This window comes from Alosa pseudoharengus, unplaced genomic scaffold, assembly GCF_046254945.1.
Source record: "Alosa pseudoharengus isolate Yale_2024_CS ecotype anadromous, Long Island Sound unplaced genomic scaffold, YU_APseudo_1.1 YU_APseudo_1.1_scf_21, whole genome shotgun sequence".
NCBI lineage: Eukaryota > Metazoa > Chordata > Actinopteri > Clupeiformes > Clupeidae > Alosa > Alosa pseudoharengus.
The window spans coordinates 8,608,976-8,632,113 of NW_027468674.1; the positions used below are offsets into that span (position 1 = coordinate 8,608,976).

General features: G+C 41.7%; 1 protein-coding gene across 1 annotated transcript; it reads left to right on the forward strand.

Moving 5' to 3' along the window:
- Window positions 1–5,553: 5,553 nt before the first annotated feature.
- LOC143138398 (deoxycytidylate deaminase-like) lies at window positions 5,554–22,611 on the forward strand. Its single transcript, XM_076298878.1, has 6 exons — window positions 5,554–5,635; window positions 12,495–12,572; window positions 15,833–15,968; window positions 17,055–17,171; window positions 19,569–19,665; window positions 22,045–22,611. Exons 1-6 carry the CDS (start codon window positions 5,561–5,563, stop codon window positions 22,151–22,153), a joined length of 612 nt encoding a protein of 203 aa, XP_076154993.1. The 5' UTR covers window positions 5,554–5,560; the 3' UTR covers window positions 22,154–22,611.
- The last annotated feature ends 527 nt before the right edge of the window (window positions 22,612–23,138 follow it).

Here is a 23,138-nt window from a genome sequence, read left to right on the forward strand (position 1 = left end):
CAGGTCCATCTCAAAAATATTGATGGAATATTTCAGTTTTCCCCGTGAAACTTTAATATAATCTAGAATTATTACACATAACGTTAAATATTTTAAGCCCAGTCATTGTTTTAATCTTGATTATTCTTATCTTGATGGTTACAGTTTTACAGCTCATGGGTATCAAAAATCCAGTATCTCAAAATATTAGAATAAAGAATTTATAATGCTTAAATAAAATAGAGCTCTAATCAGCTAATTAGTTATAATCAATTACCGGCAATGGTTTCCTGAGCCTTTACCTCTGTAATTTCTGGATTGCGGTCTTTAAATTAGTCCTGGCAGGGTATAGACTTTTCCACTATATATTTTTTTTTTTAGATGCACCTGTATACTGACATCTTGATGCTTGGATTGTAATTTTGGTTAAACCAAAATGTGAAACTACTCTAGCAGTGGCATATGACATACACTGGCATATTGCTACTAAAGATTGTTAACTATAAATGTTAGTTTGAAAATGAAACTTAAAAAAAAGGAAATTAGGTCACACCACAGGATAAACAGGTACAGTTTATTTCTGCATACACCATATTGGACCTGTGCCAGATTTGATCCAAACTCTACGAAAAGTTTTAGTGGTCACAAATGTCATCCGATTTTCATGGAACTTGGTGGACATGATCTTCAGACTGTGCCGCATGGACGATACTTGTCAGATTTTTCAATTTCAAGTTTATTTTCTCATGACAGCCAATCAAATATGCCGACGAAGCCACCAAACAGGAAGTGAGCTCATAGCAAGGCTTTGACGTATGAAGTCCATCTTCAGACTGAGCCGCATGGACGATACTTGTCAGATTTTTCAATTTCAAGTTTATTTGCTCATGACAGCCAATCAAATATGCCGACGAAGCCACCAAACAGGAAGTGAGCTCATAGCAAAGCTTTGATGTAAGTCCAAACTTGGTAATGGTACTTGTTACCTGATTGCGATGACTCATTAAGAATTTGGCATCATTTGGCCTCTATATGAGGTGCTGCAATACAGGAAGTGAGCTCATATCTCAGCAACGCTTTGATGTAAAGCCAAACTTGGTATAAGGACTCGGTACTTGATTGTGAGAATATGCACGGAAATTGCCGTGATTTGGCCTCTAGGGGCACTGTAACAAAGTAAATGAGCTGATATATCAGCTATTCTTTATCCAATTGACATCAAAGTTGCTGTGAGTGCTAGACTTGTAGTCAAGACCGCCTAAACCGAGACCAAGACACTACCAAGACCAGAGGGTAAAAAAGACCGAGACCAAGACGAGACCAAGGCCAAGACAGACTGAGTCAAGACCAAGACAAAGTCGAGACGAGACCGAGACCAAGACAGAGACCAAAAAAAAAAAAAAAAAACAGCTAGCGAGCTAGTGTTACCAAAGTCCTTTTAGGCATGTCCCTCCACTCGGCGGCCATATTGCAACGCTTTTTGGGTACTCATCGGGCATCCTATTCAGCAGAAATGCGCGTGCGCAAGGCTTCACCACACCAACCGTGCTCCAGTGTCGAGTTCACAACACATGATTGGCACAATGTCTGCACAACACAGCACATAATTGGCTCAAAGTAGTCAACTCACAGCACATGATTCGCTCAATGTATACACATGTCGACATTTTGGCGAGGAAGGGGTGGGATATGTGTAGACAACGGCCATATTGGCATTGCAAACTAGCCCCATGCATTTCTATGGAGGATTTTTTGAGTGCTGTGTCTCCACATTAGAAAGTCTCTGGTGTTACACCATAACTTGCATCAATTGAATAAGAGCAGCATACTGGGGCAGGGTTCTCAAGTTTTGAGCTCAGCTTGGAGTGAGATTGGGGGGGGGGGGGGGGTGCACTCACTCACTAATTATAAAAAAAAAATGGAAAGAAGCATTAACCCTTTGAGACCTTGAATTTGTCATTGTAGCCTAATCTATACATCCTATATCTTGTTTTTGCCTGGGAAAGTATAATGCATAGCCTATGTCTCTTATGTCAGCCTTATCAAGGGAAACCATTTGTTTTTTTATGTCACCAGGAAGCATGTCAGTAGAAATAACTTTTCATATTTAGGTGGGATAGATTGGAATCTTGAAATATAATAATCGTGACGCTGGGATATTCTATGGCTCACCAATTTACGAGATGTAGGCCTATATGTACTGAGTGAGACAAATATTTTATTTATTAGGCTAATTGCTTTATTCACTTGAGTAGCCTATATTGTCACTGAATCATTAGACTAAGCATGTGCATGCCGAAACCGAGGACAGCAAGTTCATTATACATTATGGTGGTTGGCAGGTCATTGTCTGCAGCAGTCCTGTATGTTTAGAAAAAAATGTAGGCCTATGTGTAGCATACTCGCCCAAATTGATAACACTCGTTAATAATAAGCTAATTTTCATTCATTGTTGACATGGTCCATGGAGGATCAGATGGGTGTCCCGGGACCTGATGAACACGGCGCTAAAAAGCACAAACGAGTGCGAAAGTTGCAGCCGTGACGACAGGGAAAGTGCAGGCAGCCACGAGAGTGATTGGTCATGTAAAATGAACGTTGCTGATGTCTGGCTTACACAAAGCTATAACGACACAATCATTAGGTTTTCTTAATGACCGACAGTTTAGTTTAGTTTATAGATAAGAAATAATTTTGCCATAAAGATGTTCGTGAAAAGGCTTGATTTACACACCCTGTAAAGTACCATAAGTAGGCTGGTTTACCAAATGTCAGACAGTTGAATTTCTGAATAAAAAGAATGTTGGTGCAGTTTTGAAATCTTAAACGTGTAACCCCACACAAGCATAACGTGGTTGTAGGGAGGGGATGTGCTATTTTGGAATTTTACTCGGATACAACGAATAGCCTACTATTTTTTGATTGGATGTCGGTGGCTATTTATTTTTTTGATTTTGCTGGTGAGTGGTGCGCTAGTTCTGAACCCTGCGAGAAATCCTCTCGTATCCCTGCGCCTCCTCTAATAATTATGCAGATGCCTTGACATCACTAGTAATATTTCTGCGTGAGAAATGCAAGGTGTGGTGTGTGAGCGTGTGAACTTGTTGAATTGCGTGTGTCTCGCGCCCATTGCGTGAGACTTGAGAACCCTGCTGGGGTAAGAGGTTCAGTCCCAGTTTAAATTAAATTTAAGAAGGTATTATTTCAACTACAGACAGAACAATGCAGAGACAGAGCATGTCATGAATGTGTGTGACTGTGAGCTCACTCACTGTAAATGTTTTCGTAGACTGGGTGAGATAAACTATGTAGGCTATAGCAATTGCATGACAATGATGAGAGAGAGAGACTTTGCAAAACTTGCATTTTGCAGAATGCTTCTTTCTTGCCCCTGGACTGCAAATTTCTTTATGTTCTGTGAATGCAAATTTAATGATGGCGGAATTCGCTGACATTATTGTAGCGATCTCACCCTCAGACAAGATTCACCTTTGGCCAGGACGGCCATTTATTGGAACAGGAAGACTCGGACGTACACAGACAACTACATAGGGCAACACAGGGGTAGTCTCAGCCGCACATGCTACACACAATAAGGGTTTACCACACACATCAACACGAGGATAAGCACGAGGTACAACTAAAGAGACTAACACGCTAACAAATACACATGGTACACACAACTACAACTATTATAATCGACATTACACATTCTAGCATTCACTCGCACTGCATTCTGAGAGACACTCATTCAACGTTAAACATGTACATCCACCGACGCTACATAACCCCCTCCCGAGCCATTGTCGTCCCCGGCAATGACAGCTCAGCTCACCGCTCGCGGCTGCTTCGGTGTCAGTCCCAGTGCTTAGTCCAAGTGACCGGAAAGCCTCCGGCTGCACGATAACCCCTCCCGACTGGAAGGGCTCTCGGCTGCCTCTGTCACGTCAGTTCTCCCCCGAACAAGCACCAGAACCGGCCAGACGTGGGTCGTGGTGTCGCTTGGGCCCTCGGTTTTCCGCCGTGCAGCTGCGCTACCTCAAACAGCAGCAAACAGTCCCACTGCAAGCCGAACCCCCGGATACGCTGGAACCCCTGGACGTTCGGTAGCCCCCTCTGGCTACTGTGACAGCTCGTGGCCGTTGCCACCTGTCCACAGTGTGCCGATCTCCAGGCGGTCAGCAGTCCACGTCGAGGTCCCTCCTCGCGCTGCCCTCTTGTAGAACTTTTGTCGACTGTCTCTCGAGCACAACGATGCTCCACTGTGGCGGAAAAATGGAGACCCCGACCCTCTCAGCAGGCACGGGACACACAGGAACTCACACACAAAACATGAAAAACATTGCGCAGACTTGTGTCGAACGTGCGCACTTCAAACTTCAACAGTCCACAAAACGATAGCTCCCAAGGCTCTACAGGTCGACGTTACCCTCTTGGTCACTAGCTGGAGCACCGCAAGCTCCCGAACTAGCAGCTATGACTCCATCACACTCTCGACCGGCAGCTGACGCTTTGGAAGTTCTTCCGTAGCTGGCGGTGTAAACCCGGCCGCTGTGGTCGTGTTCCAAGGTCGTCAGAGAGTTCGCGCTCTCTATGGATGAGATCCTCGGATGACGGCAGCATCGACATCGGCGTCGAGCCGGGGCCGCTTCCTCCAGCGCTGGCAGCTCTCATCGGCTGTGCAGGGCTGGTCCCGCTGGTCGCCTGCACAGGTCCCCGGAAGGTCCTCCATCCTCCGCAGTAGCGAGCTCAGCGAGCTGGCTAGTCCTTAAAAGGACCATTGGAACATCTGCTGAGGTCCGCCGCCATCTTGCTGGTCTGGTCTTCGGCCTTCTTCTCCATCTTGATCTGGCGTAGATCTTCGCGCCCCGGGAGGGGCCCATCCCACTTCTGACACCAATGTAGCGATCTCACCCTCAGACAAGATTCACCTTTGGCCAGGACGGCCATTTATTGGAACAGGAAGACTCGGACGTACACAGACAACTACATAGGGCAACACAGGGGTAGTCTCAGCCGCACATGCTACACACAATAAGGGTTTACCACACACATCAACACTAGGATAAGCACATGAGGTACAACTAAAGAGACTAACACGCTAACAAATACACAACATGGTACACGCAACTACAACTATTATAATCGACATTACACATTCTAGCATTCACTCGCACTGCATTCTGGGAGACACTCATTCAACGTTAAACATGTACATCCACCGACGCTACATTATTATTACTAGGTCTGACTGAGACTGACAGCTACGACGTAAACCTAACGTTTCGCGCTGGCTACACTTGCGTCTTTTGATTGGATGAGCGCCAGTTTCTTAATCACAACAAAATACATGTATGTCATTGATTGGTTGCATTTGAAAGGTTACATTTGAAATAATTTAATGTTGCATTATCGAATGTTATGTTTTGTATCATGGACATATTTGTTGCAAATCTCCCGACACTTTGTTGTTTTAGTACTTGCACTCTGCAATGACAATAGAGTTAAATATAATATAATCTAATCTTGTCCCGAAGACCCAGAGAACCTGCTCGACAGCTATTTTTGCAGCCTGGACATCATGTCAAAACCCAACAAGAGAAAATGTAAGCGGGACTTGTCTACTGTAACAGATGAAGAAACAACAAAAGTTGAGGTCAGTGTACTTTAATCCAGCAATGCCAAATTTGTCATACTCAAGCTACTCCACACAGACGTCAAAGACTTGAAAGCTAGTCTCGAATACACCCAATCCCAAACTAAGAAGCTTCATTTCAATCAACTCCACTCCATGTAATTAACATCAACAGAGAAAACAAAATTATGAAAGAAACATTACTGGACTTTCATTGCCGCAGCATGTGTGATAATTTGGTATTCTCAGGAATAGGCTTACCACAAAACGATCCACAGGACGATCCAGAGAATGCCTTAAGATTTCATGCAAGACTCCTTAAAACTGGCTGAAGCAACAGTTAATGAAACTAGATGTACCGCAGAGCGGTACAAAATATGACCGCCGCCCAGTCCAGCACATTTTTTCCACAAAAAGAAATCACGCTGAAAGGCCTATATGATTCTAACTGTCTCACTAAATTGCATAATCCACACTCAATTCTCACTGGTATCTGCTAGACAACAAGTACCAAAACATGATTAGTTCATAGATTTCACATGTAAAATTAATTTTATACAACCCCACCTCCATCTTGCCTGTTCATAATTATGAGAAATTCTTGATTGTTTGTGTTATGTTTATGTTATGTGTGTGGGTGTGTGGGTGTGTGTGTGTGTGTGTGTGTGTGCGTGCTTGTGTGTGTGCCTGCGTATGTGCCTGTGCATGGAAGCGTACATATGTCTAGTGTGTGAGTATGTGTCATACGCAGTGCCGGCCCAAGCCTTTTGGGGGCCCTAAGCAGAATTTGATTTGGGGGCCCCCTCCTACAACGCAGTCACCTGTGCTTGGCGATAATTGACAACTTCACACTATAATGTCATATTCTAAATTAATACAGTGAGGTTATGTATTAATACAGCGACTGATTATGAACTACTGTCCCCCTGGACACAGATGCATAAGGACCCTCTCCCCCTACCCTCTTTGTGCAAATGTGGGTACAAACGGGTGTGTGTGTGTGTGGGGGGGGGGGGTTAGATGTGATTTCCTGTATTCTGGTGCATTTTTGGGATGGTCAGCTGGAGAAGGGCAGTACCTAAATTTGTTCAGATTCATAGCCTTTTGCTTTTTGACTTATTGGTAGTGAATTCACACAACTACTTGGGGTTCAGGGTCCCTTGACCTCTTGGGCTCGGTAGGCTCATTCAGTAATCCATCCTTGCTCACATGCCAAAAATGTTTTGGGGCTCCAATCTAGACTTCTGGCCCCATGTGCTTGGTAAACCAATGTATTAATATAGTTGTTATTTAAACCAACCCTGTCACCTTTTAATCTTAGAGGGTACTAAAATCACAGATTTATTTGAAACATTCATATTCAAAGTGAAGCACTAAGGGTGGTTTACTGAAGTTGAATTGACAAATAACAAAATACAACAGCATTTGTATTTGTTGTAAACAAGTACATCAGTTTAATGACTTGTTTTTCAACAGATTTGCTGAACAAATCCGCAAATGTGCATTAAATGAGCAATTTTCAACTACAAAATAAAAACAAAATAGACAAACATTAATAATCAAAAATAAAATGTCCCAAAAAATAGATAATTATTCCTACTTCGTTCCTGGTTTTTAGGCATCTGCAACTCTGCAGTGGACGAACCTGCAATGATTAAATAAATACATAAATAAATAAAAATAAAAAAACGATGTTAAATGTGTCGTGTCATATTAACAGGCTATGTAACCATTTGCCATCAAGAAAACCTCACCTTCTGGTAGGTAGAGTTAGGTAGAGGTAGAGATGTGCTCCAAAGGACTTCAACAGTGTCTCTGAAAAAAAAAAAAAATATTGCATAAGTGCATAGTTGATCGAGCAGAATGAGTTTATTTTGCTATCATTACTTACACTCAAATAACAAGCAATTCCACATGTAACAATTCATATTCTATTGGCAAATGAGGCATAATCAAAAGAGTATACTTAATTGCAGTATGGTGAACGCTTAACATGGTGATCTACTGCAGCCTAAATATTAGGGTAGCATCGCTACATCACTTGCCACTATCTTAATCAAATGTAAATTTATTTTCATCACAGAAGTCTCCCCACCCAACATGGTATATTTTCTCAAACACTACCATCTCTCTCCAAAGATCTTAGAGCAGAGCGCACGTACTGTTCCATCTTTGCCTATGAAGCTGGAACGTTACCGATGCCCAGAGTCGCACTAGTCAGTGGGTTGGGTTGGGACTGGGAGCCTGGGCTTAGTCTGTTGTTGCTATCAGACTTACCACTATGTCACATATTATAGAGCAGTAATAAACTATCAACACTTTCAGGTGCGAAATCAGAAACAATCCCTCTGTGGTAAATTTGCCTTCAGCTACGCTTTCATGTAGCTACTGTAGTGCTAATGTCCACTTCAGTCAGCTAGCTAACTTTAATTTACGACATAATAAGCCCACCTAGAGCTAGGGTACATGCTTGATTGAACATCCAAAACAATCCCAATATCCTTGACATCTGAAATACATCTAGATAAATATATATTAATAGGAGACATTTCTCTGTTGATGGCGGAGATTTAGCTCTGGTGATGGCTTATATTAGATCATGACAGCTAGCTAGCTACCTCAAGCACAAAACATACTGTAAATAATCATGCAAAACATACCTGTATCTTGCTCGTTTTTCTCCTCCTCTGTCATTTTCTTCGTTCTGTTTTCGGCACCAGAGGGATACGTTCTTTTTTGTGACTTGTCTGAACATTACCGTCTCTTCCGATTGTTGAACTTGATGCAGTGTCTGCACGAATTTTATATGCACCCGAGGTGTCTATTTTATGCGCGTGACTCAAAGGCTGGCAGACACAGTAGCAGTAGGCAGGCATATTGATCATGAAATCATAATTTTCTTGATTTGAATGATAATTGTTTCATTTATTCATTCATTGATGTCACTTGTTTACGTTATTTATTATGTAATAAAAAAAAAAAGAAACTCGATTGGGGGCCCCCTGGTGGCCAGGAGGCCCCAAGCAGCCGCTTAGTTCGCTTATGCCTCGGGCCGGCCCTGGTCATACGTATGATTACTGTGAATGTGTGTGTGTGTGTGTATCTGTTTGTGCACATGTGTGCACATGAACTGGGTTAACATGACCCCTGGAGGCAAATATACGGAAAAAATGGTCATCCTAGGTCCTACAGTTCTCAAGATATTCACAGAGAACTGTGTCTGCCCTACCCTCCTTTCAGGGGGTCCAGTCCAGCGGGGGGGCTTCAGATCAAAACGAAAAATGACAGTTCCATGCTATCCATGTGGGGGTACATGCCCACCAAGTTTTGTGTACCCCGGTCTTTCAGTGTCCCGGGAATCCTTGTTGGTGTACGTCACTAAATGTACACATAAATTGTTTTATTGTAAGGCCCCCCATGAACGAAAGTACACAAAACTTGGCATGCATTCGGAGGGTGTCATAATGATCCTACACTTTCAATTTCGTGCAGTTTTGACTATGTCAGCCAGAGATATTGTGATGAAAACACCTAATGTTTTGCTTTTTAATTTTTAACTAGGTGGCGCTATACATGAAATAAGTGGTAATGGGATGGGTTGACATGGCCCCTTGAGATCAACATACAAAAAAAAGGTGGACCTCCTAGGCCCTACGGTTCTCGAGATATTCACAGAAAACTGTCTCCGGCCACCTACAGGCCAGTTGATGTATAGTAACATAAATTAATTTATTGTGTGGCCCCCCATGAACGGAATTCCACGAAACTTGGCGTGCATTCAGAGGGTGTCATAATGATCCTACATTTCCAATTTCATGCAGTTTTGACTATGTTAGGTCACAGATACCTGCGATTACAACACCTCATTTTTACTTTTTTGTGTTTAACTAGGTGGCGCTATACATGAAATGAGTGGTTATGGAATGGGTTGACATGGCCCCTTGAGATCAACATACAAAAAAAAAATGGTCCTCCTAAACCTTACGGTTCTCGAGATATTCACAGAAAACTGTGTCTGCCCTACCCTCCTTTCGGGGGGTGCAGTCCAGCGGGGGGGCTACAGATCAAAACGAAAAACGATGGTTCCATGCTATCCATATGGGGTTACATGCCCACCAAGTTTCGTCTACCCCGGTCTTTCAGTGTCCCGGGAATCATTGACGGAAATTTGGACATGCGAAAAAGAAAAAAAAAAAAAAAAAAAATCTGACTAAACCTATACGCTTCGCTGCGCGGCGGTCATAATAACATTCAACCGAGCTCACTGCACGCAATTGGATAACCCTACCTCCTGTGTTTACTGTCTGATTCTGGACTTCGATGCAATTGGATTACACTACGACCAATGTTTACCGACTGATTCCGGACTTCGATGTTGCAGCGCTGTCGCCATCTGGTTAGCTTGCCTCTGGCCCACCTATATCAGACACACCGATGCAGCTGGCTACAAGGGAATAAGTAATATTGCCAGAGTAACTCAATTTGCGCTCTCGCGAGAACTCTGGATTTCCAGGATATGACTCTCCAAGAACGTCAAAGAATCCTTGCACTGATAATGAAGCGATTTCTGTATGTGGATGGAACACCCTACCGCAAACAAAACGTCACCAACATGCACGTGTAACCAACCTGTCATCCCCCATGCCAACACGACTGCTCACTCTGCTTTTCTCCTAGCTGTATCTGGCTATAGTCTGCCATTCTCCATGCCAATATCTATCTCAGAACTGTGCAACCCGCTGTCCTTCCACAACGAATGTTATATCTACTCCTAGCGCCGCAATCGCTGTTTCTGTATCTCTCCATCTTCTCTCTTCCACTCTCTTTCACATTTGTGTCACTATTGTGCTATTCTCTCTTTCATGTTTGAATCACTAGCTCTTCTTTCCTTCTCTCTGACTTTGTCAGAATCTCCACCCTTCATTTGTAGTTATATGTGTGTCCTGCCTATCAATGTTAACATAACATGCTTATTGTTTGTATGTGTGTCTGATCCATTTATGCTCTGTTTGTTTAAGCCAGCCCAGGAAATCTCAGTTAATATTGGTTAATACTAAATAATAATAATAATAACTAATTTCCTGGGCTGGCTTAAATAAAGATGGTTAATATTCTCAGCAAGAATATACAAAAGCCGCTCCAGTACATCAATACTTTTCTTTCTTATACCAACCTACATAATACATGTAATTCATGTACACATACACACTTGACCCCCACTCCCTCAATCCTCTCATTCCTCCCACTCCCCTCTGCTCTTGCCCCCCCCCCCTTTCTCATCTCTCTACTCCGTGTATACCTATCCTTGGAAGAAATAACACACACGACACACTGCCTACAGGCAATCATGAAAACACTTAAAGTGTAACTCTTGCCAAAATGCAAGCCAGGGTCTTTTTGTGAGTCAAACGTTCGTTTAAAAGCATAATTAGGAAGGAAACGGTACTTTTAGGATTGACTGTATTGTCGTTTTCGGGCCTTTTGAATGGGAGTGCTAAACACTATGAATGGGTTTTTTTTTTTAAAAACTAAGAAGTCTCGACTCAACATGAAACTTTGCTCAAAGTATCACCAGGGTCTCTACACATGAACATTGTTTGTGTACACAGAGTTTACTAAAAAAGAGGTTTTGGCAAGATAGCTGCTAAAGTGTTGTTTAAAACCTTTCTTTTTAGTAAACTCTGTGTTGCGTCTCCAGCACTGCATTCAATGCAAACGTCTGTGAGCACTATAATGGCTCCTACACACAGTTGCGTGCGTTGCAGTGCTGGAAACGCATCCCATTCACTTTACATGGGCTTTACATGATGCTGCACCGACAGACGGCATTGGCCAATCAAGCCAATCGATGGACGGCACCAACCAATCAAATTACGGTTATACAGTACCTTAAGTCATTTGCATAGCTACCATCGGGAACACCCACTGGCATGTGTTCACGGAATGCAACTGTGTGTAGAAGCCGTAACACTTTATATGGGTTTACGCCATGCGTTGCCAAAGTAAATTGTGGTTCCGTTGTGTTGTTCCCATCGCCTCCATTAAAACTTTAGAAATGTTTAACTTTTGCTGCACCAATAGGCAGCAACGCAAGGCACCAGCCAATCAAATTACGGTTATACTTCAAGGCATTTACATAGTACACACCCCTGACCTTTAGGGAAAACCCACTGGCCTTCAGTAATGCAATGCAACTGTGTGCATCTAGGGTAAGCGGTTTGGCCGTCCATGCCCCCGAGGCAAAATTTCTCTGGCCGAAACTTGTGAGGTGTTTCACTGTATGAAAAAATGTATATTTCCCCTCCGTTTTTATAAATAATTGCGTTCACACCAATGCTAAAAACAGCTGTGGAAGGGTGACGCAAACCTCATCGGCAAACAGAGATTTCAAACAAACAAGGGAACAACATGTCACAATGCTGAAACGCTGTTTTCTCCTGATTACATGCAAAAGTGAAACAGGAGTTTTCCCACATCTCCACTTTGGCCAGAGTTTTCAGAAATTATTGTTTTCAGTGATAAAAACCTTAGTTTCAAAGGCCAAACCACATGGAAATATATGCATTTTCCTATGTGTAAAAGGGGTCTTAGAAGCCATCGGTCTACTTTCTGGAGACAGCATTTTAGTTGCAAACAAAATCAACCGAATCATGCTCAGATTACGTGATAGGCACGGTTGCTCACCTGTCCATCATTGTACAAAGCCAGCTCATTCAATTTGATGGATCCCAAAAGGTCTGATTCGGGCATAGTTGCTCCTCAATGGAACCATTCCGGACCAAACTTCCTGATCTCAAATGTTGTAGGTGGGGCTAAGTTCAGCTGGGTTTTACGCTAATACTCCTGTATTGTTTTTTTCTCTCTTTCCTGTCATATATAGAATAAGATGGACAACGATGAGTATTTCATGGCTGTGGCCTTCCTCGCTGCAAAACGGAGCCCGGACCCTAACACTAAGGTATCCAAATAATTCCCCTACCATTCTACTCTTGATGTCATGAAAAGGGAATCATGGTTCTGTCAGGTTCTTTATACAGGTTCTGATTCTGAATATAGTAATTTAGCGCTCGTATTCAAATAAAAATATGATATATACTGTATACTGTATATACCAGTACTGTATTTTTCACTAGGGCTAAATGACTACCACAAAGGATGAGAAATGAAATAAATAACTAAAGCAGACTAGAAGTAGTATACATATTGACAGAGTATGTTCACAATATTTTTAAAATGCATCTTTATGATGACACGTTGCCATGGTCAGAAACTAAGTTACTTTACCTTAAAATGTTGCATATAGTTTACATTTCAACATTGATTGGGTTTTGGTTGTCTGTGATTTTATTGCACCCCTTTCAAGCTGCAAAATTATTTCTCTGCGTGCGTGCATGCGTGTGTGGTGTGTGTGTGTGTGTGGTGTGTGTCTGTGTATATGGATGCTTTGGTTAGTGTTATGTTAGTGTTTAGGACTAAAACACATCTTTTTCCAGTCATGGTCTGATTCAGTTTTCAATTTTGTCTGTCTGTTCTTTGCCATCTCCTTAGTAATAATATAATATTACTATATTAGCCTTTGGAATTAAAATAACCCCACGTCATCACATACCCTTTACCATATCTCACGATTGGCATGGGGTACTTTCCATAAGATCATCTCTCAATGCAAATCAAACCAGCTATTAGGCTATCTGAACTAAAACCATCCCAATCTCTAGGTATGTTGAAGGGTATGTGATGATGTGGGATTATTTTAATTCCAAAGGCCAAGGGAACTTTTTCAGGATGTATAGTACCCTGGATCCATAAAATAACTTGCCTTTAAAAATAAAAATCTGCCTGCTTCTAAGGGAATTTAACAAAGGGGAATGAATACTTATGCACCCTGTATTTTAATGAAGAACATTTATTTATTTACGATACATTATTAATTCACTAAGATTTTTTTTTATTCCTCTTTTTAGTCAACTTTAGCATGGGGCTGAAGACTTTTTATAGGAGTCTTGGGGCTTGGGGCTTCATTTTGCACACCAGCGCATGGCGTAAAACTCGTTTTCCACCCGCGCAAAGTTTAATTCGGTATTTTGCACGCTTATTTTTTATTCATTGGTTTAAATTATGTTACGCCCCAAACACACCCATATGACTGATTAAAAAACCTAGGAACACCTTGTTGCGCCATGCGCTCCACGTTTGATAACGAAACCCCTCCCAATGTGAACTGGACATCCTACTAAATTTGAATAGACTTTTGACGAGTGACGATGCACTTTAGAATGTTGTGATGGGGCTCTTGAGTCTCTAAGGGACTGTTCGTTATTTATAAACGGGGCCACCGGAGGGATTTTAAGTGCTTCAATCAAAAGTAGCATGACCCTACCCTGCCTGCAAAAAAAATTTCAACGACCCTCCAGTAGCATTTTCAAAAAAGGCATGACCCTCCCCGGCCAATTGTCAATACCTTCCGCCCAAGCTTTAAGCGCTACGAAAACACATCGACTTCAACTACCGTTCTATCATTAACCTCTGCTTTCTGATCTTACACATCCCACTTCACCAAGATGGTGGCCATTTCAGTAGATTTACTCACTAACATTGTTGTGGAAACACAATAAGCATGGAAACTAAATGCACAATTCCTGCAACTGCATTAGCCTACTTGAAATAAGTTACTCCTCTAGTAAGTATTCACATGAAATAAAACAATAAAACATTGAGACCATACAACAAAGCACACTGGGTAATAACAACTTCAACACATGAACTTGTTGCTATGGACTCGTCTCTAGGCTTCCTCAGTCATTGTAAAGCTGCCGAAGCTGAACATTATCCAAAACTCAATTTCTCAGACGAGCTTCAATTTGGGAGCTTGCTACACTCCTTCCTTCTCAAATGACTTGAAAAGGCCGTTTACACAATTTCACAAATAATCACAGGGACCGAAAAATACCTAACATGCCAACGTTTTCCGGGTTTATCATTTTAACTTTTCCCCGCTGTCTTGCCGTTTTAATATTTTCCCGTAAAATATCCCATATTACTGTAATACTCTCATAACATTAGTCTTCCATTCTGGCCTGTCTCTGTGTTGTCCTGTTGTTACCCCTTGCCCTTCCAGTGAAACAGACGTATTCAAATCATCGTTTTGCTTGCTTGAATGCGAACTCAGAGTGCATCTAGGCCTATTTAAGTTAACGACGTGGTTGTCCTGAGAGCACGATTCATTGGCGCTTGCAGTGTTCGGCCGTAGGCTATGTCTACGTGCGCACCTGCCAGGCTACTCAGCTACGAGTAGACAAAGAATTCCCCCTGTATATTCACTCCAAGTTGGCCTACCATAACTTACCAACTCTACACTATAGACCATAAACTGGCTATTTGTATGACCAATGTATTTGTTCAACTTTATGAAGCAGAATTACGCACTGCTACTTGGAACATAACACATTTTTGTTGGCAGGAGAGAGAATGACAGCGATTAACAAATTGCACTTGTTGCTGGTTACCAATAAACAGGGCCTACTATATATTTTTTGCAAACAACAAAAACAGAAAGGATGGAGACAGCAAAGCTAGAGATGGGCACGAACAAGGTCAATTGGTAGAAATAATATAATTTATACATTTATAAAATAATAATTAATTTATAAAATAAATGTATAAATAACAACAGTCCCTAAGGTCCCATCCCGTGACAACCTTAAAGGAAAATTAGGCAGGATTAGCTATATTTCCCCTTCTGCTGGAGAAATTGTGCATTATGCTATTTCAAACTGGAAAAAGGTAACGATGGATTTGTTTACAAGCTAGCGAAATGGTTAGCATAAGTTTGGCAGAACTATGTAGATGTTACAAGGTAAGAAACACGATTTAAAACGTGTTTCTTGTTTCTCACTTCTCTTTCCGGGACGGTAGTCTCAATGTTGCAAGGTTGGTTTTCCACCTGGGGATGCTAGGGGCAGCGGGGAAAGTCACCATTTTCACCAGAACAGGTCATTTAACCATCCAAATGATTTTTAAACGGGTATATTACGTTGAAATAGTTGGTAAGTTCTCCTTTAAGACTCACAGGCTCTGTTGCCTCCTCTGCTGGCCAGCAGGGATGTTCAATGACATTCTTCAGTTCACAGTTCCATCTTTGTGGCCCCTGCTTTTTGTCTTGCAGAAATATCCCTTTTCTTGACCTCATCTGACATGTTGACATTATTTCTGTCCAAGGTCGGGGCCTGCATTGTGAACCCGGATAAGAAGATTGTGGGCATCGGCTACAATAGGATGCCGAATGGCTGCCCCAATGGATCGCTGCCCTGGGCTCGAGAGAGTAAGGACCCACTTGGAAAAAAATATCTGTATGGTGGGTAGCGTATCTTAATTCAAACTTTTCATCATCATCACCATCATCATCACCATTATTACCAGACTCAGGATCCATTCAAGACACAGACAACACAGACAGGACATACAACTTACATTAGAAAGGATAAGGCAAACAAAACACATTGCACTTCTATAAAAGACACCTGTATTTCCACAGGGGTGACTGGTAGTATTGTACTAATCCTAGAATTGGCTAACAGCATTACAATGTTCTGGAAGACAACATTTGAATTTGTACATCAAACTTAAAGGAAACATATGTAAGATTGTGGCCAAAACTGGAACTGCAATCACTTTGAAATTACTTTAGAGCGGTGTATCACCTCCCCCTCCATCCTGACTCGAGGTGGCCAACCCGGATGCTGAAAAACGAATGACTTTGTGATTAGTAAATAAGTGGAGGGTGGCGCATCAGGCCAAAACACAACATGACATGACAAAACAAACATCAGTTGAGGGCTGCAACTTCACTTTTTAAATGACAATATCCTGGCCAGACTACTGTTGTCAGTGATATAAGTATTTTAAATTAACATAATGTCTAGTGACATATTAGGGCCATTTTGTGATTAATTGAAATATATTTCTTATATATGGTTCCTTTAATAACATCAATAACGCCTGAAAGGTGCTGATCCGTGCATTACTGAACAAAATTTTAAAATGAAAACATGGGTAAATTGACCCAACTCTGCCTCTGGTTGGCTTTCCATGAAATTTTACTCCTTACACCTTAGCCAATCATCATCACTTTTGCAGTTGTCTCGCCCACTGCAAAACACTTTGCAGCTCCTGTGTCTGAGAGAGCTTGGTTGGATGAAAGCAGCTTCAATGAAGTAACTACATAGTAACGCTAGCAACCCGCCGCATTTTATTGTCAGTAATGTTAACGGGTCGTAACGATGGAAACAGTAATTAGATAGATTACTGAACTAACGCTGTTAGTAACGCCGTTGTTTCCATCTCTGCTCATCAGAAAGCTACCATTCCAACACGTAACTCAGTGAGGTGTATGTAATTGTTGCCTTCTCTAATGGCTGTTCCTCTCCATCCTTGGTTGCAGTGTGTCATGCTGAGCTGAACGCCATCATGAACAAAACCTCGGCAGATGTGAAGGGCTGCACCATTTATGTGTCCCTGTTCCCCTGCAATCAGTGTGCCAAGACCATCATCCAATCAGGTGAGGAGGGGTGGAGCAAATGAGGCAAGGATGAAGGACAGGAAAAAAACTCAATCTTTTTCTCAAGGTTTTTTAAAGGTTTTTAAAGGTTGCAACCTTTAGATAACGTTAGGGGAACGTTCAGGGAACGTTTTATATAACCAAGAACTAACGTTTCCGGAACATTCAGCAAACTTTCCATGGGAACCAAAACTTACTCAAAAACTAACCTTTGGGGAACTTTTGGGAACCAAAAACTAACGTTTCCGAAACCAAAAACTATGGTTCCCAGAACGTTTTGGAAACCATAAATTGTTAGCTGGGTGTACTGGCCTCACTTACGGCTTGCGTGCGTTGCAGTGCTGGAGATGCATCCCGTTCACTTTACATGGGCTCACGTCATCCGTTGCTGAACTGAATTGTGGGTCCATTGCGTCGCGTTGCTCCCGTCGCTCGCGTTGAGAAATTTACGGTTATACCTTAACCGTATTTACGGTTATACCTTAAGTCATTTGCAAAGCTACCGTCAGGAACACCCACTGGCATGCGTTGACGGAACGCAACTGTGTGTGGAAGCCGTAAAGGCTATTTTATGCTTCTGCGTTGAATCGACGGCGTACCCCCGCAGACCCCTCTGCGTCGTCGCAAACCCCTTTCCGACCCCTCCATCGTAGCTCAACGTGCACCTCCAAAAAATTGTAACTTTGCGTCGAGGCGACGCAGACCACAAGAACTGTGATTGGTCAACTCGTCCTGTGTATTGATAGTCAGTGTTTCAAGCAGCCTACTGTGGGGAGTTAGCAACATGCTAGTTCACTGACATAAGCTTTGCAAATAACCACATAAATACATTTTGGTTACAATGACGGGGTTATCCGTTTGTAAAGTGTCTATATGTCAGTAACTGATTCATTCCACGTCAATTCAACCAGGGCCCACGCACTTAGGTCTCAAAAAATTCTGAAAAAATGACCAGGTGTACCTATGTTATCCAGGAGACACACTAGATACTAGTCATTAGATCAAAATAAACGTCAAATAAAATCTTTCTGGGGTGAGATCATAGAAGAGATACAGTACTCCAGAATTGTTGGCACCTCTGCTAAAGATGACTAAAAACCCAGTATAAAAAATAATCTCTTGGTGATTTATTGTAATCTCACAATGAAAAAAAAAAAGGAAAAATACAAACTTGAAGGGATGCAAATTTATTTTCAGTAAAAGGAAAATCTCATAAAGAAATAAATATTTTTAAGGAAAACACGTTGCTCACAATTATGGGCACCCCTGAAAAAATATTTTATACAAAACCTAACAGAAGCATTTTCATATCTAATTTAAATTTATTTAAGTTAATCAGAGTGTCTGTGTCACGGTCTGTCATGGGCTGCTACTTAAAGTGACCCAAATGCAGGACAACACACCAAGAGTAGATTCTACTGACTTTACTTACAGCGTGCAGCACAGGGACATTACAACAATGACAGAAGGAACATAACAAAACTAGGGGTTTATATACACAGGGACTTAACATAATTAAACGAGCAGACTAATAATGAGGAACAGGTGAGGGGCGGAGACACAGGGAACTGAGACATGGCAAGACAAACAAAGGAGCACATGGCTGACAGGAACTAAAACACAGGGACAGGAAGTAAACGCAGGAGCACATGGCACAGGAGGCAAACAAAGGAGGGACAGGGAACACGGGATCGTTACAGTCTGTGAACTTTCAGCAGTAGTTCATGACTTTCTTTTTCACTATGGTATAAAAATAAAGTCACACAGAGGCTACATCCTCTAGTCATTTTTCAACATTGAAAAGAGAATATACTAAATTTAAATAAAAAGAAAGTGTGTTGACATAAGTCAGAGAATGTCTATGAAAACTAGGTACTTTGTTGAAAATTCCTATATTTACAGTTAAAACAATGATTAAAAGGTTCTAATCATCTGGAAATGTGACAAACATGCTTGGACAAAGACCCATGGTTATCTTGCCCCCATGTACAGTATGGAGGATGGCAAGATAGGAAATAATCCATAAGAACCACTGTTGGAGAGTTAAGTTTACAGACAAAGGTATCATCTTGGGGTCACCAAGATGACCTCAAAAGTGACCTCACTGCTAATAGATTATTTAGAGGGCATGCCAGGTAATCACGTTTGGTTAATCTAATATTCGTGCTGGGGTTGGAGGAGCTGGTAGGGGGACAGTTGGTAAGTGTTCTTAACAGTCTTCTTAATAAACTCTGGTTTCTCTAACTATATTAGTGGTGCTATTATTGATGTTTTATGTGATGTTTTATGTGTTTTACATGTCAGGTAAACACCTGCTCAGCCTGTCTTACTGGTAGTTGACTTCCTTTCTCTCTCTGTCTCTCTCCCTCCCTACATCCCTCCCTCTGTTACCTACAGGTATAAAGGATGTGATTTATTTGTCAGACAAGTACGAAGACTATAACGACACAAAAGCCTCCAAAAGAATGCTTGAGTTGGCGGGAATCCCATACAGGTGAGTCTCCAGAGCTCCTCATCTGGCACCTACTCTGCCATTGACATGAGGGAAAGAGAGGGAGAGAGGGAGAAAGAGGGGGGCCAGACATGCTTCATGTACATCTAGCTGGTTGTTCTACAAGGTTAACTCTCAGCCAGACAAATAAAACTATGAGCACTGTCACTCTACAGACCTGTGTGAATCCTTTACAAATGTACTACCGACACAAACTCAACCACATTATGTGTTTGAGTCTGTGGCATTGCTGCATTGCAATTCACAAATATGGCACATGTGTTTTGTGGCACAACAGTGTTTGAGCGGGGGCTTGTGCATCTCAGAGTAGCAACCATCACAGGTGAGAGCTGGCACTTCCACTAGAGCAGAACAGGGAGGGGACCAGCCCTTTCACATTGGTGGAGTGGACATGTGCCATTCACTAAACTCCCTTGGAAAAGATGTGTGTGTGTGTGTTTATTTGGTGGAGTGGACATGTGCCATTCACTAAACTCCCTTGGAAAAGATGTGTGTGTGTGTGTTTATTTGGTGGAGTGGACATGTGCCATTCACTAAACTCCCTTGGAAAAGATGTGTGTGTGTGTGTTTATTTGGTGGAGTGGACATGTGCCATTCACTAAACTCCCTTGGAAAAGATGTGTGTGTGTGTGTTTATTTGGTGGAGTGGACATGTGCCATTCACTAAACTCCCTTGGAAAAGATGTGTGTGTGTGTGTGTATTTGGTGGAGTGGACATGTGCCATTCACTAAACTCCCTTGGAAAAGATGTGTGTGTGTGTGTTTATTTGGTGGAGTGGACATGTGCCATTCACTAAACTCCCTTGGAAAAGATGTGTGTGTGTGTGTATTTGTTGGAGTGGACATGTGCCATTCACTAAACTCCCTTGGAAAATATGTGTGTGTGTGTGTATTTGTTGGAGTGGACATGTGCCATTCACTAAACTCCCTTGGAAAAGATGTGTGTGTGTGTGTATTTGGTGGAGTGGACATGTGCCATTCACTAAACTCCCTTGGAAAAGATGTGTGTGTGTGTGTGTGTATTTGGTGGAGTGGGCATGTGCCATTCACTAAACTCCCTTGGAAAAGATGTGTGTGTGTGTGTGTATTTGGTGAAGTGGACATGTGCCATTCACTAAACTCCCTTGGAAAAGATGTGTGTGTGTGTGTATTTGGTGGAGTGGACATGTGCCATTCACTAAACTCCCTTGGAAAAGATGTGTGACATGTGCCATTCACTAAACTCCCTTGGAAAATATGTGTGTGTGTGTGTTTATTTGGTGGAGTGGACATGTGCCATTCACTAAACTCCCTTGGAAAAGATGTGTGTGTGTGTGTTTATTTGGTGGAGTGGACATGTGCCATTCACTAAACTCCCTTGGAAAAGATGTGTGTGTGTGTGTATTTGGTGGAGTGGACATGTGCCATTCACTAAACTCCCTTGGAAAAGATGTGTGTGTGTGTGTATTTGGTGGAGTGGACATGTGCCATTCACTAAACTCCCTTGGAAAAGATGTGTGTGTGTGTGTATTTGGTGGAGTGGACATGTGCCATTCACTAAACTCCCTTGGAAAAGATATGTGTGTGTGTGTGTTTGTTGGAGTGGACATGTGCCATTCACTAAACTCCCTTGGAAAAGATGTGTGTGTGTGTGTGTGTATTTGGTGGAGTGGACATGTGCCATTCACTAAACTCCCTTGGAAAAGATGTGTGTGTGTGTGTGTATTTGTTGGAGTGGGCATGCAGTCTTACTATACACTGTGCTTTGTGTAGCTATTTGAACACAGGTATGCTCTTTGTCTGTGTGCATGTGTGAGTGTGTTGCAGTGTGTATTCACCAGTCAAGGCCCGTTCATACCAAGAACCATAACTACAACTATAACGGCAAAAAAGTATTGTTCTGGCTAATATGGACGACAACATCCACACATAAATTATAACAATAACAACATGAAGAACGATATCATTGGGGATCACTTTCAGATAAAAAGCTGACGGCCATTCAGATTCCATCAAACTCTAGCATGTATTTATCAACATGAGGAGAGATTTTCCTAAAAGGTGTAGGGAAAGTATTTTGACGAGATGACAAAAAGGTTATTATGGTAGTGGGAGATGGATTTCTAAGCTGAAGGAAGAAGGGGGAAAAGTGAGAGAGTGATGGAGAGGAGAGGTGTGAGCAAAGAAAGAGTGGAGAACAGACTGATAGATGGGGATAAACTCACTGAACTGTGCTTGTTGGGGGAGGTTATAGTTAACGCTGTGAATTTGAATACAAAATATTTCCCCTTTTTTTCCATTTGTGTGTATGTGTATGTGTGTGTGTGTGTGTATGTGTGTGTGTGTATGTGTATCATGTGTGGTTGTGTGTCTGTGTGTCAGGGTTTTTCTGCCAGCTTCCAAAGAGATCGTCATTGATTTTGGTGAAATTGAGCCTGGTCTCTATGTTAATCCACCGGCTGATCCACCGGCTGATCCACCAACTGATTGACGGCCCTCTCCACGGCACTATCCTTCCTCTACCACTGATGGCTTCTGTTCTCTCCTTCTCAACACAATCACACAAGCACTGCCTCTGAAGATCTGAATTTAGGTGGCCGTAGGGAGCTGGTGTATTTAGTCTGTTATACTTTTACTTTTAGTCTTTTAACCTGCAAATGTTTTAAAACTTTGTAAAAAAAAAAATATATTACTAAAAGCTTTGGAATGTAAAAAGTGGCAACACTATTCCTAAGCTGTCAGCAGCACAGGCTGTCACCCTTAGTGCCTTTAAAATAGTTGGGTTCGTATCTAATTCTTTCTGGGTTTGTATTTATCTTCATTTTCCCCCTAACAGCAAGTATAATGCTATTAAATGTAATCTTCCACATGTATTACTGAAGTACTGCCTTTTAGAAATGTTTAATGACTAATAATCAAGTTTGACAAAATAAAATCAGCCAAAACCTGTGTATTCCATTCATCATTTATACTGTCATAAACATCAGCTATTAGGTACTTTAAGTCATGGGGTCAAAGGTCACGGTCACATGAGTAATTGTACCATGAAGACTAATCTTTCACTGGCACCTGTTCATCTTCTACACAGCTCTGTGGGCTTGTTTCAAAAAGGTTGCACCACTGTAACCAGTGTTGTATAAAGTACTAGAAAGCAATACTTGAGTAAAAGTACAAGTATCGTACTAGAAAAAGACTTTGGTAGAAGTGAAAGTTGCCTTTTAGAATATTACTTAAGTAAAAGTCTTAAAGTATCTGATATATACTGTACTTAAGTATCAAAAGTAATTTTCTGATATTTAATGTACTTAAGTATTTGAAGTAAAAGTAAAAAGTAAAAAGCAAGCGGTTTTATTTTGAACTTTTATTGTAAACTTTATTTTGGCTTTCTTATAGTAAAGCATAAAGCATATTCAGGGTTCCCATATCTTCTTAATCTCACTCATCAAATCAAATCACATTCTTTTCTAGGACTTTTT

Bases quoted from the DNA above. Each gene is read 5' to 3' on its own strand.
- LOC143138398 (XM_076298878.1), top strand. From the start codon at position 5,561: ATGTCAAAACCCAACAAGAGAAAATGTAAGCGGGACTTGTCTACTGTA. The intron at 12,573-15,832 runs GTATCCAAATAA...TTTCTGTCCAAG, and splicing joins GCCCGGACCCTAACACTAAG to GTCGGGGCCTGCATTGTGAA. The intron at 19,666-22,044 runs GTGAGTCTCCAG...TCTGTGTGTCAG, and splicing joins TTGGCGGGAATCCCATACAG to GGTTTTTCTGCCAGCTTCCA.